Consider the following 18,473-nt stretch of genomic DNA (forward strand, 5'->3'; position numbering starts at 1 on the left):
CCGTCTGGGTACTCTCTGGGCTCAACCGGGAGAAATTAGGCAGCTTCGCAGAGAAGGCTCCGAGGCGCATTTCCTTAGCCAAGCACCTTAAAGACACCTTCCCTACTTTCCTCCTTTCCCCCGATCAAATAATTGTGAAACTTGGAATAGGCACCCCGAGTGGCGGGTTCTAGCCAAAATTTTACACCATTCAAAAGAGTGAAAGTGCTCGCGCCCCAGGGTAGAAGGCCCAGCGATACCGGCGCCGCGGGGCAGCACTGGCCATCTGCGCGCTCGCCTGGGCCCTGAGACTTCTGTTAAATGTGATCTGGCGGCTAGTTTGTCCCCGGCCGCGACGGGTCTGCAGGGAGGTGTGTGCGCACACTCAAAACGCTCGAGGGCGCCTCCCGGGTCCTCCAACATGGGTTTCGCGGTCAGCGGGTTTGGCTGGCGCCGCCGGGAGATGCAGCTTAAGCGGGGATCCCTCTGGCCCCAGGCGAGGACGCTCTCTGCCTCTTAATAACATTTTGGCTGCTTCAAGCGCAGCAGTTCTGGGGGCGGGGTCCCCAGTATCACGTTGTCGGCAGTGGCCCTCGATCCCAGGTCCCAGGGATTCCGCTCTGCCACTGTCCGGGGCGCAACTTTTCGGAAGAGCGAGGGAAGCCCGAGGTGAGGCCTCTCCCTGTAGGGCCAAGGCTTGGGCTCTGGGTTTCCCGCCCGCCCCCAAGGCGTTCCCAGCCACCAACTTTTGGAGAGAGCAAGGAAGGCGTAGCGGGCAGTAGCTCTAGGACAGGACAGAGTCACTTCTTCAAAAGTAAGGAAGCATTTATTGCTCTAACCCGGGGTCCTAGCTCCAAATCCTGATCCAGCTGGCGGCGCCACCTGAGGGTGAAGATAGGGGCGGCCCTGCGGGATAGGACTTGGGCCGCCTCCTTAGGGGACCGCTTTGAGCCTAGGCCCACACCCGAGATCCTTTGGGCTCCACTAAAGGCCTGACCGTGAGCTGCCAGGCGCTGGGACTCCCGGAGGCTGGAACAGCGGGCGTGGCAGTGGACGGGGCGTCGGCTCCGCCAACCGACCCCTGTGGCCGCGGCGACTACTCTAAGGAGTCCGTTCTTCTTAAACCGAACTGAAAAAAGATCTGAAGGGCCCAGAGCTCTGGACCCGGGACCGGAACCCTTGACCCTCCTCCGCGGTGCTTGTGTGGGACGTTGGTAACATTGTGTCTTTCTCTTCTTCCCTCTGTCCGGTGGCCCCCTCGGTGTCTCTTCCTGCGCAGCGGAGTCGCCCTGTCCCGGGCCCACTTTGAGAAGCAGCCTCCCTCCAACTTGAGGAAATCCAACTTCTTTCACTTCGTTCTGGCGCTTTATGACAGGCAGGGGCAGCCGGTGGAGATCGAGCGCACAGCCTTCGTAGATTTTGTGGAGAACGACAAAGTAAGCGGAGGTCCCCCCTCTTCTCACGGCCTAATAACTACCACCTTGCAGAGCACTAAAGATTCCATCTGTCACTCGCGACACTTTTCCACTCACATCATCAGGGATGATAAATCGAGGCTTCTGGCCCAAGCCTCTAAATCAGTCGATTTCCCAGCGCCTCCTCCAGACTCCGCTCCCGCACCACACGCTGCGGGGGGGGCGCTGGCGGCTCTGCGCACCTAGCCTCCGGGTCAGTCGTAGAGCCTGGTCCTGGACTGGCCGCGGAGTAAACGCCCTTCAGACTAGAGCATGCCCTTCTCCGGATTATTTATTATTTTGCACCTGCCAGCGCCGGCAGAGTGGGGAGCTACTAGGTACAAACCCAGAGCCCAGTCTTGGCCCGCTTTCCCCAATGAACCTTCTCTCCCACTCTCCCTCCTGAGCGCAGTGCCTGCTCCCGACCCAGGCTCGGTGGTCGGGATTTGATCCCAGATGAAACGGACGTGTGAGGAAAGGAAAGTCTCTTGCCCTCTCTGGGCCTCAGTCTCCTCAGCTCTACAATGCGAGCTTTAGGGAAGGGGCTTCCGGAGGGCCCTCTCGAACCTGGCCCTGGGTCCCTGAGCTTGTGGCCCCAGAAGCTCCAGTCTTGGCGGGATGGAGCCGGGATGCTGCCGTTCCAAATGACAGACCTGTATCTTTCGGCCGAGAGAAGCCTTGGGGCTTCTTAAGGACTGAGAGATCCGGAGGGGCTGCCTGTTTGAGGCAGCTTTGGCCGCAGAGTCCGATGGTGGCGGCTCCGGAGGCAAACTTCTGAGGACATTTTTGAGGGGGAGGGACAGAGGGGTTGGAGAGCATCAAGTGGTCCGAGCTGTAGTAAGTTTCAAGGGTTGGCGGCTGCAGAAGCTCCTGCCCTTTGACCTGGGGCTGGGCAGGGGGTTGTTCAAAGCTGCAGGGCGAGTGCGAGAAAGGCGGCGGGAGGCGGTGTGGGGCACGCTCTCCAGTCTCTCCTTTGGGTGGGGGGTGCTGGAAGGCAAAGGGGCTCGAACGCTGCCTGTCTTTTCAGGAACAAGGCAACGAGAAGACCAACAACGGCACCCACTACAAGTTACAGCTCCTCTACAGCAATGGTGAGCGCCCAGCGCCGGCGGCTGCGCCCGCACGTGTAACCGGCGAGGAGGGCAGCTGAGCTTGCCGCCGTCGCTGGCCGGCGGCCTCCAGGCCTGGGGTGGGCAGGGCTGCGGGAGCCTCGGTCAGGGGCAGGGGACGGGCGGGGGGTCTTTGCCCCCTGGACGGCTCAGCCCGCCGGCTAGCCAGCAGCCCGGAGCCTGGAGGGGCTGCCTGGGCCTCTGCCCCCACCGCCGGGACGGGTTTGGGGGTGCGGGGGAGGGGCTCCCCGGCCCTGACTTCGTGCCCGCCCCTTCCCCCCGCAGGCGTCCGCACCGAGCAGGACCTGTACGTCAGGCTCATCGACTCGGTCACCAAGCAGGTAAGTCGGAGGTCCACCCGGCTCCTCTTCTTCCCGCGCCCCCCTCCCCCCGTCGTCTGTCCCTGACCTCTGCTCACCCCCCGCGGTTTCCTGGGTCAGACTTCACTTGCCTCTCCACGTCGAATAGCAAGAACCTGTCCAACCTGGAGAACAATTTTTTTTCTTTCTTCTCTCTCCCCCTTGTCCTGTTTCTTTCTGGCCGGGGGGTGGGGGGGTGGGGGCAGGGGAGCAAAAGAGCGAAGAGAGAATTGTTGCGAGATCGCGTCCCCCCCCCCCCTTTGCAGAAAATATGTTTTCACTAGGGCCAACTTCGCTACTCTATTATCATTGTCGCCTGAATTAACCGGGCCACAGCTCAGGTTCTGTGCTAACTCCTAATGAAGTAGTGGGCAGAGAGGGGACAAAAACCCACCCCACGATTCTGTGCTTGCTCTGAAGTCTCCTTTCCTTTGTCTCTCCGTTGCCCTCCTATCTTCCCTCCCTGCCCCCGACTCCTCTGCAGCCCATAGCTTACGAGGGACAAAATAAGAATCCGGAAATGTGCCGAGTTCTCCTGACGCACGAAGTGATGTGCAGGTAAGTGTCGCTTTTTCCTGCGGGCTTTGCTGGAAAGCGGGGCAGGTGAGCCTCGCTGGCCGCGCTCCCGTGAGCCCCCGGCATTGCCTTTCAGCAATGATGGCTGGGAGGGAGGGAGGCCTTACCCCGGGGGCCGATCCGCTAGAACTTCCCCTTAAAGGTCAGATTCTTAGAGCATATCCGTTAAGACGCTAAAAGGAAACCCACAACCACTCAGGATTTCACCGCCCTGGCATCTCGGGAGTCTCCTCCGTTACGTGGAAAGTCTCTGTAGCCCAGCGGTCGGTGGCAGCGCGGGGAGGGGGCGGGCAGCCCCCGGCCGAATTTGGGGTCGTGAACTTTGCCTGAACCGGTCTCCACCCGAGGTCCGCACCGCTAGGTTCCCGCCTGTCGGGCCCGCTCTGGGTAGATTTCCAGGAGGGGCCACTTGTGGCGGACCGAGTCAAAGCACTGGAAAACCTTGCAGTCCCGGAGAGGGACCACCCGAGGGTGGAGACCCCCATCCCCAACCGCCGAGGCACCTGTCTGTGATGCGGAAGGGTTTCCTTCCTCCGGGGATGTGGCTTCTCCGAAGATTTCACGAGTCAGGGGAGTTTCTGAGGTCAGGAGAAACTACTGGGTAGAAAGTGCAGTCCGTTCTTAATTCTTCATCCTTTCAAACAACCGTTTGGGTAGTGGGGAACTCAGCACGCGAGAGAGGGTATAAGAAGGAAACTCTTGAAAGAGGTGGTTATTTTATTGTAAAAATGTAAGCGTTGATTCCATACGTGTTTTTCTTTCTCCAAAATCCCTGACGGGGGGAGAAAGCCTCAGTTCTTCCTTACTCTGACTGCTCCTGCTCCGGCGAATGTCTACCAGCTCCAGACTTGCTAGTTTTGGGTAATTGCAGGCCATCGGATTTAGCTTGGACTGTTTTATGGGCAGCTCCTAGCAGCCCCGGCTCCCTCCCAACCCAGTCAGAAAGAAACCATAACAATCAGCCATGTTTGTTTTGGTTTTGACCAAGTCTTAGGAAAAACAAACTTTGCCAAATGCAAAGTTCAGTTCTGCCAGGGGCCTCAGCCGAGGGGAATAGAGCTTCCCTGCCTGAGTAGCCGGGTGAGGTGATGGGTGATGGAGTAAGCGGATAGCCACGCCATGATCCCAGGGCCCCTGATAGATTCGTTCAGAAAGAAAATACAATTCCAAGATGAACTTGCGTGTAATACCTAGATTAAATAGTCAGAACACTTTGATTTAGTTGGCTACTTGAAGGGCGTTTTTTTTTTATCCCTCTTTATACTTTTAAATGTCTTTGTTTGGAGAGATTATCTTCTTAAAAGAAAAGAAAACAAACCCCCAAACTGGCCCATTGTCTGACGAATTACACCTATCACTTTAAATAACACTCGCACGCCCCATCCAGCTGTAGTTAAGGCTGACATTTTTATTTTTAAGCCCAATCAAATCCTCCTCATTTTATGCTGTCTAAGTAGCAGCATCAATTTTTAAAGCCTCTAGTTTAGTCTGCATTAGTAACACAATATAAAAATTTAATGTACTGTAACTTCTCCGCATTTGAGACCAGGGAAGACGCGCTGCTATTTTCTTCCCCAAACTAGAATTTAAAACACATATTAATTATGGGTAAATAAATGATCCATTGGATGGGCACTGTGCATGGAGTGTGCATGTGTGTGTGCATGCGTGTGTGTTTTGGGAGATCACTGGGATGATGGCAAATGTTGGATGTATCCAGAGGGGAAGATCTCAATTTGTCAGTCAGAGCTGGTTGATTTCTCCAGGAAGGGAAAAAGTTCTTTCTCCCACATTTTCAAGGCAAGTGCTAGCAGTCAGTGGTAGAGGGATGTTCTCAGAGATTCCTGCTCATGCTTAGTTCCGTCTGCATGGTGTTCTTGGGCATACCTGGGAATTGCCCTGAATGGTTTCTGTGATCCTTAGGAAAAAAAAAAAAAAAAAAAAAAGAGCTCATAAATTGATGTTTAGCTTTTGGAGGGGAACAAAATAAATCTCTTTAGGAATAACTTTTTCTCTCTTCCCCAGTTGTCTCTGCTCCCCTCTTCCCTGCTTTAGTTCATTTTGCCAATTATTAGCAAGGAGAAATCTAGTTGTTATGTTGCTGCCAGCCACCCCTGTGCCCTCAATGCTCAGAGGGTTAAAAGATATTATAATTTGAACAGAAGTCGTCTCAAGGCCTACAGCTGGCTAATAACAGAGTTGTATTGAGCGCGAGCAAACCCCACAGCTGTGACTTTTCGCCACAAGGCGCAGGCTAGACAGGGCCCTAATCAGATGGGCCAGCCGGGCAGTGGGGCCAGTGTCTTTATCGGCCAGATGGTGTGAATTTAGACACTTTTGTTATGCAATCGCAGGGAGGAGTTGGGGAGAAGAAAACAAAACAAAAGCCACCATGCTGTGCGCTTATTTGAGTTTGAAATTAGAGACAGATTTTTGAAAGTTGAGGGTTGAATTTTAAAAACCATTTTGGAGGGGAAAGGGCACATTCGCTCGTCTCGAGCAGGAGTTTGACTGACTGGACACCCTGTGTCCGTGGCTGGGGCTTTTTTTTTTTTTTTTTTTTTTTCTTCTCCAGCCATCCCTCATCCCCCTTCTTTCTTCCTTTCTGAAAAATGCAGGTAAGATTCAGGATTGGGATGCAATTTTCCATATTCCCCAGCCTCGTCCCCATGTGTTTTTTTTTTTTTTGTCCCTTTCCCTCTCTAAAGACTCTGTGAGGAGATGCGGAAGGGCAGAGTCCTGTAGGCAAATTGAGAGGATTTCAGGTAAAAGGTTCTCTGAATCAGAATTAGAATAAAATAAACCAAACCCAGCCAAAGTGAGGAGGGGAGGACCAAACTTCATTTTCATTCATTAGGGAAAAAGCACTTCTGAGCCTCTCCGTGGTAGTTAGGGACACAGTCAACGTGATGCCAAGTTCAGTTTCCTCTTCTTTGTTTATTTTTCCCCTTCCTTTCCTGTTTCACAGTGTTGTTCAGTTTTTAGAAACACCAGGAACTTCAGACCTAGAGACTTGCTTATTAGAAAATAACCCTATAAAGCCTTTTAACTAAAGTAGCTGAACCTGAAGTTGGTTGCACAGGCTTTGTCTATACAGCAAAGGGAGGGGAGAATGGAGTTTGTTATCTGAGTAATTCAGGGCCCCAGTCCTCCACATCCACCATCCACATATCTGATCTCAGAGCAGTTGTTTAGAGACCGACTGTGGGTTCACGAATGTCTCCCACTTCCCACTTCCCTTTGCTTATGTTGATATTATTGGCATGAGGACGGAATGTCATTTAAGAAACGAGATTTGGAAAAAAAAATAGTGAGGACATCTTGATGAGACATTTTCTAAAAAAAAAAAAAAAAAAGAAAGAAAAAGAGTTAGTTTTGCCTAACCCAGAGAAATTTTAAGAAGGGCTCAAATGGGGCAAACACAATTAATGAATTAATTTCAAAAAAAAAATTATTTTTTAATGTTTATTTATTTTTGAGAGAGAGAGAGAGAGAGCACGCGCAAGTATGAGTGGGGGAGGGGCAGAGAGCGAGGGAGACACAGAATCGGAAACAGGCTCCAGGCTCCGAGCTGCCAGCACAGAGCCCGACGTGGGGCTCGAACCCACGAACCATGAGATCATGACCTGAGCTGAAGTCGGTCACCCAATTGACTGAGCCACCCATGCGCCCCAATTCCTATCATTTTTATACCTTTACTATTTCAGTCCCGCTGCCAAGTGAGTGTCTTCTCCATCTTTTTTTGCCCCGTGAACATTAGAGATTATGCTTAAAGACGTTACTGTTGGAAAATGGAAGATTGGGCCCTAAAGTTCTTCTGTATTTTTCTTGGAGCATCGGCTCCTTCCCTGATGAGATTCCCCACATTGTGTCACACTGGCCCCAGGCTTGCATTTTTACCTGTTTTTCTTTTCCTTCAGAGAAAATCCCCACGGAAAGCAGCTGAATTCGGCCGGGCACTCTTGCAAACTTACTCGGCCTCTTCAGAATCATTCCTTCTCAAACTAGACACAGTGGCACATCCCGACAGTGTGTGCTCTTGTAATTAAATTGTACCCAGCACCGTACACATAATTTGGGTCACGTTGACATGCTGGTGATGTCAAAGGGGAGTCTAGCTGGAAGGTCTTTAGGTAACAAGCATGTATGGGCTTTTGAGATTGTGTTGCTGAGGAGGAAAAGGTTTGCCTGAACTGCAAAGGTATTCTGCTGACATGAGCAATGGAAACAGAAGAGGAGGGAGACGGAAATGGGTGGTGATAGGGAGTTGGGAGGAGAGACAAGGGCTTTGGGACCTAGGAAAGCAGCTGGCCGGCATTTTTATTGGTGTTAATCTTGCAATGGATTGAAATCTTAAAAGTTAAGACCTAATATAATTTCAAAGGCAAAATATTATTTCAGAAAGCCCCCAGTGGCAAACTCTGGTATTTAGGGAAGTGGAGACCTTTTCTCTTTTACTTCCTGCTAATTTGATTAAGTTTCTTAAAAGCTCCTAGCGCTCATTTGGTGGAACTTGTTTAGCATCTCTCAAGTATATTTTGCTTTCTGAGAATGCTGGAGTTGGTTCGCCGCGTCATCCACGCACACATCCCTGCAAGGAGGGAAGAGGAACTTTAAAAGTTTTAAAAATTCTTCTTTATTTGTTTGTTTGTACTTCTGTGGCGGACCAGCGAGGGCAAATGGACGGAGAAGAGGCAGAAAGCAAATCTGTGTCTGGGCCGGTATAAGGCTTCGGTATCGCTGCCACATGGCTTCCCTCTTACTCTGTCGTCACCTCCAAAGGGTGCTTGGGGATCTCACTGCCTCACAGGCTTTGTAAACCTAGAAGGGACTCTGGAGATAATCAGTCCAATATTTAAAAAAATTTTTTTCCATTTATTCATTTTTGAGAGACAGAGAGAGACAGAGCATGGGTGGAGAGGGGCAGAGAGAGAGAGAGAGAGAGAGAGAGAGAGAGAGAGAGAATCAGAAACAGGCTCCAGGCTCTGAGCGGTCAGCACACAGCCCCACATGGGGCTTGAACTCACGGACCACAAGAGCATGACCTGAGCTGAAGTTGGACGCTTAACTGACCAAGCCACCCAGGCACCCCAATCTAGTCCAATATTTTAATTTTATATATAAGGTTGGCAAAGCCCAGGGGGGTTAAACAGATTTGACGAAACTCACGCAGCTGCTTAGTGACAGCATTGGGTCGGACGCCAGAGCCCTGATTCTCACTTGGGCAATCTTCCTATGGTGTTGCTTCACTCTTCAACAGATCGGGGGAAGGCAGTGCTTACATATACTTTGCTAATGTTTATGAGGCATATTCTCGCACCAGTGTGGGTGGTAATTTTTTTTTTCTATGCCCTGCAAGCCTACATCCATAAGCAACTACCATTGATGGTAGACCACGTGCTTGGATGAGCCAAGAGGTATTCAGAAGTCTGCAGCGGCAGCCATGTGGGGAGGTGATTTTTTCAGTGCTTCCCCACCACCCAGCTTCCTTTGCTCTTGTCACATCTGTCTAGGTCTTTTGCGCGGACACCTTTGGAAGGGAGCATTTTGTTCTCTGCTCAGGTTTGACGGGGTCCCGCTTATCTGTCGTAATTGCCGTCGGGCCTCATCTTTGTCCCTCCCTCCCAGCTAATTCCACAAGTGGTTTTTGAGCCCCTACCAGGTACTCTGCCAGGAGGAAGCCCTGGGAGGTGGAGTTTTCAAGATGGGACTTGACGCATCAAGTCCCATTTCTGTTCTGGACTTGGCGAAAATCATTGGAGATATCATTTCAGAGCTCCCTGCCTCATTTTCTCTCCTATTTCACAATGGTTCTGGTCTTCTCCCGTCATCTTTAGAAAGTGATAGAAATGAATGAATGAATGAATGAATGAATAAATAAATAAATAAATAAATGTTTATAAAGTACACAGAGTTTTCTGGAAAGATTACACAAATAAGGTTGATAAGTCCAGGCAGCTACTTGGGGGTCTATTGTGTCCGTGCTCCTGCCCCTTCTTTCTTCAAATATTTATTGAGACACAAAGATCTAAAATACACAATCATAAAGTCATTCAACATGGGTCTATAAGATGTGACCTTATAGATTTAAAAGTCCAATGCTCGTGGCTCAGAATACAAATATGGTTCCTTTTTTTTTTTCTTTTTTAATTTTTTTTCAACGTTTATTTATTTTTGGGACAGAGAGAGACAGAGCATGAACGGGGGAGGGGCAGAGAGAGAGGGAGACACAGAATCGGAAACAGGCTCCAGGCTCTGAGCCATCAGCCCAGAGCCCGACGCGGGGCTCCAACTCCCGGACCGCGAGATCGTGACCTGGCTGAAGTCGGACGCTTAACCGACTGCGCCACCCAGGTGCCCCACAAATATGGTTCCTGAGAAAGTTGTGATTTGCTGAGAATTACCTAGTCATAAGCCACAGAGTATTTGAAGGAATATCTTTGGGCTTCAGGTCCAGCGTTGTTTTGAAACATGGCCATAAACTCTGTGCTCGAGCCTCTGAACGCTAAGAGGCTACCTAGGACGTGTGTATTTTTGTGAATGTTTCTATGCTGTATGCTCATTGTATCTTCCTGATTTTAACAATTTTCTTTTACTCTTTTGGTTCCTTCCCAATCTACAGTCGATGTTGCGAGAAGAAAAGTTGTGGAAACCGAAATGAGACTCCTTCAGACCCTGTCATCATCGACAGGTAGGGGGCAAAAGTGATTAAAACGATCATTTCTGGTTTCTCTCCTTTATGAACCTCGACGCTGAGTATCGATCACTTGGGATTTGCCATAAGGTTGGTTTCATGTTATCTTCAAGGCAGAGCTAGTCCAACATGTGTTCTCTTGTTCTGGTTGGCCTTTCTTGGAAGAAGTCAGAACCTTCCTTTTTGAACATGTGTCTCTAAATCTATGCTGGGATTCTTTTCCAGGTGCACTGATGTCAACCTAATAAGGAGTGTGTGGATATTGCTGGTAAAGGAGGCCAGCTCTCCTATTTGGCAGAGCTGGGTCTCACTAAGTTTCTTGGAAGAGGCAGTGTACCCCGAGTTAAGCGTCATCCCCTTTGTCATTCTCCGCTATGGCTGTTGGGTTGAAGACTATCAGTTTAGATTACAGTTTAGGGGATTATGACAAACTCTCTCTTGCATCGAGGGAGATTCCTTTCTACCACAGAGCATTGCATTCTGGGTCTTCTGTTCTATTCAGAGTGGGAAAGATTCTCTGGGACAAGATGCTAATTCATTGAAATGTGATTTAGGCATCCTCAGCTGTCTGTTTTTGTGATTGGAAACAGAACTTACAAACCAACGAAGAAATACCAAATTAACTTCCAGCAATCATGTAATTTTTAAGAAATCCCATATTCCCACCCCTAATTTTTTCTCTTTCGTTAAAAAACGGAATAATTCCCTATTGCTTTTTTCTTTGGGTTTTCGTGTTTCTAGCCAGGTCCTGAAATGGATTGGAGAGACCACAGTCTCCAAAGTTGTTATTCCAATATCCCAATGAATTCTCAGTTGGGAGAATGGAACCTCTGGCATTCTTCCCAGAAAGCCAGCTTGGTTTCTTTGTGGAAAGTATAGCATAGCCCTACGAACGGGGAGGCTGGAATCCTGATCCTGTCCTCGCCTCTGACCTTGGACAAAGCACTCAGCAGCTCTGTTCTTCCATGGTACGATCGGAGGGTACTGGCTGCCGCTGTAGGTTTCAGGAGGCTCCTGAAATGTCCGTGGCGGTTCTGCAGACTTCTCTGAGGTGCTTGGAAGAGGATGAGAACCAAATGTAAAATGTCTGTTGGATGTGCAGGGTGCTTTTGCCATCGTAGGAGGCTCACGGGGGACCAATTTTAGAGAGCTGTTTGGAATTCCGTTGTTTTTTTTTTTTTGTTTTTCTGAAAGTGCATAGAAGCTTACAATGCAGGGGTTGTAAGAACTCTCTGGGGTCAGCCATCTCCCTCATCCGATAGACGGAAGGCTGACCCGGGAATGGTGACGTGACTTGCCCACGATTGCATGACTGGGTGGAGCAGAGCTGGCTCTAGAACACAGTTGTCTGTCCCTCTCGGCTCGTGCTCTTCTCACTGCCACAGCCTGCCTCTCCCAAGCACTGTCTGTCCTGACTTCTGTGAGTTGGATGTGTTGATCGCACGTGGCCCCATTTCCCAACTTCCCAGGATGCCCTCAGGATCCTCTGGGGGAATTCGAAGCATATGAGAACAGCTAGATGCAGACCCAGTCCTTTCCAGGATGCACGCTGACCTCACTTATCTTCAACTCTCCTCCCCACACTTTTGCTCCCCTTTGAAGAAGGTCTTCCGACCTCATGACTATGGCATCTTTTCTTGGAATAAGGTCCCCACAAATCAGCTTTAAAGATGGTTGCCAACCCATAAATCCTAATCTGCACCTTCCATCTCATAAGCACACATCTTAATGACTCTGCACTTAGCAGTTCTTACTTTAAGAACCCGCATACGACTTGCACCCGAGGATAAAGCCTGACATATCTACATTTTAATCCTATGTAATACGCATGGTACCCATACAAAAGAAAGTCTTTTAGCATCTACAGAGGGAGAAGATTTTCAAATTAGGCGCTTTCATTGTTTGTGCTAGAATGCCTTAAATTCGTCTTCGAAGGTGGAAATTGTATCTTGGCTGCATATTATAGAGCTTTATGGGACTATGGCATTTACTCTTTACTATCCTGTGCGCAATAAAACAGCCCAGTGATATCTCTGCATCACTTGAAATACGTGTTACTTTTGAAATGTTGCGCATCTACACACGGAGACATACCAAAGGGTGCCGTAAATTGGCCATCATCAGGTTTTTAGAGCACCCGTTTTATTGTAAACAGGTGCATTTATTCTGCTTACTCATTGTAGGGCTTTTGTTTGGAGAGATCGCCCTTGCCTTATTACTTCTGAATGTCTTTTGGGCTTACCCTCGCCTCCTTCCCTTCCCTGTGGATGTGAAAGGAGGTGAAGTCAGGTTTCCATTTGTGGGAGGTGGGATGGGTGGTTTGTGTCATTCAGGGGTTTGGTTGAGTTCTGCATCCCGTCCCTGTGTTCAACGTCTGCCAACTTGGAAATGTTGAGATCCCCCACGAGCAGCAAACGGGTGCAAAGTAGTCTATTTTGGATTTCCTCTGAGTAAATATAGAACTCTCTTCTCTGCCCTCGTTCCTATAATGCCAACTAATTATCTCCTCCCCCTGCTCGCTCATCTAACCAGATGCAGTTAATTTACACTGTCTCTCTTTGAGTTTTCTCACACAACAGGCACGCTCCACTTTGGCTCTAGGGAGCCTGCTTATTCCCTTGGAATTGTGCATGTTCGGGGGAGGGGATGGGGAGCCTCAAGGGTGGTTCCCAAACTTTTCACCACAAAAGACCCCTTCGATCATTTTCCTTGGCCGGCCCAGCGTTTTGTCAGATTTTGCCCGCTGGACTGCAATCGACAAGTAACCAACCATTCAGCTGTAAACTCCATTTTTATTAATCAAAGACATACAATGGAATGGGAAGGAAAAACCTCATTCCAGAAATGCCCTTGATCTCATCAATGGCCCGTCAGAGTTTTGGATGGGGACAAGACAAGCAGTGTTATCACACTGACTTGATAGGCTTCCAGCTCAAACGCCAAACAACTTGACTTTTCATTTAGCCCCTGTGACCACATCTTGGGCAGATATTCAGTTTCCAATAGGCTGCTTAAAAGATGAAAGATAGCTTTTACTACCATGTGGCCCCTTCATTGAAAATCATCGGATTCTATAATAGGGTGCCCGCCCGCCCGCCCCCCATCAGAGATGTAGTTCTCTAGGTCCTCAGACTTAGCCCCAGATTAGGATTTGTTTTTTCCTACTAAATTGCTCTCTGCCTTGATTTCTCTAGAAACATAAATTTAATTTTTATTTTCAGCTGTCTTTTCAGCATGCTTTTGTGAATTCTTGGGCAGCCCCACCCCTCTCCAAAAAGCCAGGCCAATGCACAGCCCAGCAGGACTTGCTGCTGAATCACAGGCCTCCAGTAGAGCCTTCCTTCTGTGTACAAATGTGTGCGTGTCTAGAGTGGCAGTAAAGCTGATTAATTTTTAGTGTAAAAATCCAAAGTTCCTGTATGAAAGAAGAAAAAAAAAAAAAACAAAACCACCAAAACCGGAACAGACCAAACCAAGAATGAAACCATAATCCTTCCTTTGGTCTTCGGCCTAACTCTTGTCTATAAAGATCTGTGTGTGGTAAATAAAAATAAAAAGTCTCAAGCCGATTTACATTTTGTGGTTTCAGCGCTAATTCAGAGCTTGTTTTTTCTGGGCTGTATTCTTCTCAGACTCTCTTCTCCGTCTGGAAACTTCTTCTGAGTGTCTGCTGACTCTCTGGGGCTCAGGGATAATCTGGTGGTCCGTGGGAAGATCTCTTTAGGGACAGTTGCACTGATATAGGAGAGTGACAAAAGAGTCCTTAAAGTACCAATTCTTGTAGCCCATAAAAAGTCAGATGGGTAGAGAGGGCTAATGTTCTTTTTGCATCTTTGTAGGCTGTCTGTGCCCATGTGCACACTGGTACGGTGTTTTCTATCAGAAGGACAGATCAGCCTATGTCTCATACGCTAAATATCCCAAGATCTTCTGTCCTGGGACATTGGTTTCCATATTTCTGAGCTGTTTCCTGGAGGGCCGTTTTAAATGTTGATGTAGTTTTGTTGACTTTCTTTTTCAAGAAGCCCGACAAACAACAGAATGAACCTTATTCAAAAGGTTTACTTAAAAGTATCTCATGGGTGGGTTTTCCTGATGGTATCTTCCCTTTGTTTTAAATACATTTTTAAATTTTTTTTTTCAACGTTTATTTATTTTTGGGACAGAGAGAGACAGAGCATGAACGAGGAAGGGGCAGAGAGAGAGGGAGACACAGAATCGGAAGCAGGCTCCAGGCTCTGAGCCATCAGCCCAGAGCCCGACGCGGGGCTCGAACTCACGGACCGCGAGATCGTGACCTGGCTGAAGTCGGACGCTTAACCGACTGCGCCACCCAGGCGCCCCTTAAATAAATTTTTAATTGAGGAAAAATGCACGCAACATGAACTTGACCGTTGTAACCATTTTTAAGTGTTAACCATTTTTAAGTTCAGTGGTTTAGGTCGTTCACATTACTGAGCGGTGAGAGCCACTGCAGAGATCTTTTCACCTTGCAAAACTGTGACCGTCCGTTCTCCCCCACCCGCAGCAGCCGCCATGCTACTTTTGGTCTCTATGAGTTTAACTACTTCTAGGGACCTCACATAAGCAGAATCCTTACTGTATTTGTCCTTTTGTGACTGGCTCATTTCACCGAGCATAATGTCCTCCAAGGTCCTTCATGTTGTAGAGTGCCAGAACTGCCTTCCTTCTGAAAGCTGAACAATATCCCAGTTTGGATATATCACATTCGTTTATCCACTCATCTGTCGACAGACACTTGGGCTGCTTCAGTCTTTCAGCTCTTTGTGAACAATGCTGCTGTGAACAGGGGTGCACAAATATCTCTTTGACTGTCTGTTTTCCATTCTTTTGGGTATAGACCTAGAAGTGGAATATGGAACTCTCTTCTCTGCCCTTGTTCCTACCAAATAGTAATTTGAGTCATGGCCACACCATTTCTGTTGCAGCTACTTACGTTCCCACCCACAATGCATGAAGGTCCCAATTTCTCCAGATCCCCACATTACTTATCTTCTTTTTCTTCCTTCCTTCCTTCCTTTCTCTTTCTTTCTTTCTTTCTTTCTTTCTTTCTTTCTTTCTTTCTTTCTTTCTTTTTTCTCTCTTTCTTTTCTTTCTTTCTTTCTTTCTTTCTTTCTTTCTTTCTTTCTTTTTTTCTTTCTTTCTTTTTCTCTCCCTCCTTCCCTTCCTCCCTCCCTTCCTCTTCCTTTTCCTCTTTCTCTCCTCTTTCCTTCCTTCCTTCCTTCCTTCCTTCCTTCCTTCCTTTCTTCCTTCCTTCCTCTTTCTTTCTTTCTTTCTTTCTTTCTTTCTTTCTTTCTTTTTCTTTCTTTCCTTTTCTTTCTTTCTTTCTTTCTTTCTTTCTTTCTTTCTTTCTTTCTTTTTCTCTCCCTCCTTCCCTTCCTCCCTCCCTTCTTCTTCCTTTTCCTCTTTCTCTCCTCTTTCCTTCCTTCCTTCCTTCCTTCCTTCCTTCCTTTCTTCCTTCCTTCCTTCCTCTTTCTTTCTTTCTTTCTTTCTTTCTTTCTTTCTTTTTCTTTCTTTCCTTTTCTTTCTTTCTTTCTTTCTTTCTTTCTTTCTTTCTTTCTCTCCCTCCTTCCCTTCCTCCCTCCCTTCCTCTTCCTCTTCCTCTTCCTCTTCCTCTTCCTCTTCCTCTCCTCTTTCTTTCTTTCTTTCTTTCTTTCTTTCTTTCCTTCTTTCTTTCAGTAATTGTAATGCCAAGTTTTGCTCCTTTTTTCATCTTGGTAAGCATCTTCACTTGCTGCTTTCCCCTCTGGTCCAGGCTTCTTGTTTGCCCTTTTCCTGCCGTTTGGCACATCCTTTTCCCACCTTTTTCTGCCTCATCGACCACCTTGTTCCATTGGAGTGCGTGTTTGGATCCTCTCTCCTCTGGCCCGTGCTTGTTATCCCTCTCTCCAGTGTATCACTTAACTCCAGGAAAGTATTATTTGTGGGATGGGAATTTCCAGAGAATAACTGTGGGGAGTAAAGCTCTTACCGACCTCCCAGGCATGCTAGAGGCTATTGCATTAAACCTGAACACTAGAGTTTTTGTTAATTTACCAAACGAACTCCATATTAATTTCTTCTTGATTTGTAATGTCGATTCAGCTTTTAACCCCACTGTTCCTTTTAGCACAGAAGCAGTATTTGGATAGTAGTTGGAGTTGAGCTCTTGCTGAGATTTATGTCCACAAAGCCTAGTAGATTCCTGCCGTCTTAGGCCACTCACACTGGTTTTCAATCTGTGACAGCTCCCTCCCTTTCCCTGGAAATGGACAAGCCAGATATGTCAGTAGAGGCACGTCCCAAACAAGGATTTCTGTCCCTGAAAAGGGTGGATGCGACCGATACTCAACCTTTAATTGACATTTACTATGTGCTGGGCATTCGGCTATGTAATTTGCGTTAATTATCTTCTTAATTCATCTTTGGTGGTTAAGAAAAGTTCAATTTTATGGAGAAGAATATGAATCTTAAGGAGCTGGAGAACTTAGCCAAGGTCACAGAGCCAGTTTCAGTGGTGAAATTGGAGTGTAGTTAATGGGTAGAAGTTCCAGAGAAAAAGATTTTGGTAAAGAAGGGAAACCTTTCCAGAATTTAGAGCTGTGTAAGAATGGAAAGGCCTGGTGAGTATGGTCTGGAAGCACTGTTGGCTCCCGAAGTGCCATTTAACTCTGAGGTTGTACAAGTCACATTCATGTGTGTGACGGGCGTGATGGAATATCAGTCCCCAGTCCCCGTGACTGAGAGGCTGCATTTGGTAGCAGATATGGCCTTTGACTAGGATCAGGATGCCTGCTCTTGGCCCCGGATCATGCACTAACTAGCTGTCTCATGTTACAGAGGTCATGAGCTGCCTCTCTGGGCCTTAGTTTCCCTATCTGTAAAAGGAAGTGCATTGGATTAATGGATGACCTTTGCATTACCTTCCAGCTCTGAATTCTGATTCTAGCGGAGGGCCCAGGCTTGGGTGTCAGGCATGCTAATTCATCATCCTTGCTCATCAATAATTTACGGGAGCTATTAATATGTGCCTTCCATGCCCAGATTCCCCATCTCCAGTGTAGGGAGCCCAGTGCTGTGAAGAGTCTACAAAAGCCTGGCCCCGGGCTATTTTTTTTTTTTTTTTTTGTACTGAAAATTCTATTCTCTCAGAGAGGGTGTAGATTTTCTCACCAAACAACACAGATTATCTACCCGAAGTGAGTGCATCATTCTTTCATTTTCTTTGTCCTTTATTTTCCAGTAAAATCTTTGCTAGTTTCTTGGCCATTTTAGACACAGATAGGAGAAGGGACTCTTCTATGTGCTGGTATAGAAAATACATCCTTTTGGGTTGAAGCACTTCACCAGATGACAGCCTGGACCACGTGGTAAATAAATGATATTTCGTTTGAGAAAATCACTCTTCCCCTGCTGATCAAAGAGGTGGTATGGAAGAGTTTTGATGTTTACTTCTGTAGTTGGGCTAGTGTTTAAGAATTACACTTGTTCTACTCGGCTCACCGGTCTTCCTAGACTCACAGAGCTTTAAGATTTGACTCACGCTGGCTCAATCATCTGTACGTTGGTTCACTCCATCGTTTATTCATTTAGGATTTTGTTGCTGTTGTTATTCAGTTATTAAACAAATATTTGTGAACTCGTGGCACTAAGAGACCATTGGGGAGCATAACAGCCATGGTTCCTCCTTTTATGGAGCGCACAGCTTAAATGATCACGCGGAGAAATACTTATTTACAAACTGTGGAAAGTACGTGAAAACTAGGTGAGTGGATTGTAGATGGGTTCCAACTTTCTAGTTCAGTCCTGTCTTTCCCCATGAATCAAAATGTTTGTTTCATCAAGCAGACCTTGAAAATGTCTTCCTCTCTCCCTTTGCATGTACCAGCTCTGCCTGGAACACCCACCCCAAACTCTGCCGATATAAATCCTATCAGTTTTTCAAGACCTGCTTCAGATTCTGCCTCTTCAAAGATAACAATTCTTATAGCCCAAGTCTTCTCACTTGACATTTGCCCCCTGTGCCTGCTCTTGCTAGGATGTTTGGATGTTGTTATCTTCTTTACCTATTGGGTTTGCCTTACATTTCCAAGTACACTGTAATTCTTGGATGTTGGGGATCATATGTGGCTTAAGTCTTTGATATTTCTTGGTTTTGTGATGGTGCTAATAATACTTCTTTCTCAATGAGTTGTATTAAGAATATTATGGAAAGATATGGGTTTAGAGTCATTGTGTTATCTGTAGGTTTCACGCTTGTAGTGAAGAAGTTACAGAGAGGGAGGGAGGCAAACCATAAGAG

General features: G+C 47.5%; 1 protein-coding gene across 2 annotated transcripts in view; it reads left to right on the plus strand.

Annotated features, from left to right (window-relative positions):
* Nucleotides 1-18,473, plus strand: part of EBF2 (EBF transcription factor 2) — a 199,112-nt gene that overhangs the window by 1,861 nt on the left and 178,778 nt on the right. For both annotated transcript variants that reach the window (XM_043561372.1, XM_043561378.1), the window contains exons 2-6: nucleotides 1,259-1,415; nucleotides 2,461-2,524; nucleotides 2,828-2,883; nucleotides 3,386-3,459; nucleotides 10,100-10,168. In XM_043561372.1, coding sequence (XP_043417307.1) covers nucleotides 1,259-1,415; nucleotides 2,461-2,524; nucleotides 2,828-2,883; nucleotides 3,386-3,459; nucleotides 10,100-10,168 — 420 coding nt within the window. The remainder of the gene's footprint in view (nucleotides 1-1,258; nucleotides 1,416-2,460; nucleotides 2,525-2,827; nucleotides 2,884-3,385; nucleotides 3,460-10,099; nucleotides 10,169-18,473) is intronic.

This window comes from Prionailurus bengalensis, chromosome B1, assembly GCF_016509475.1.
Source record: "Prionailurus bengalensis isolate Pbe53 chromosome B1, Fcat_Pben_1.1_paternal_pri, whole genome shotgun sequence".
Taxonomy (NCBI): Eukaryota; Metazoa; Chordata; class Mammalia; order Carnivora; family Felidae; genus Prionailurus; species Prionailurus bengalensis.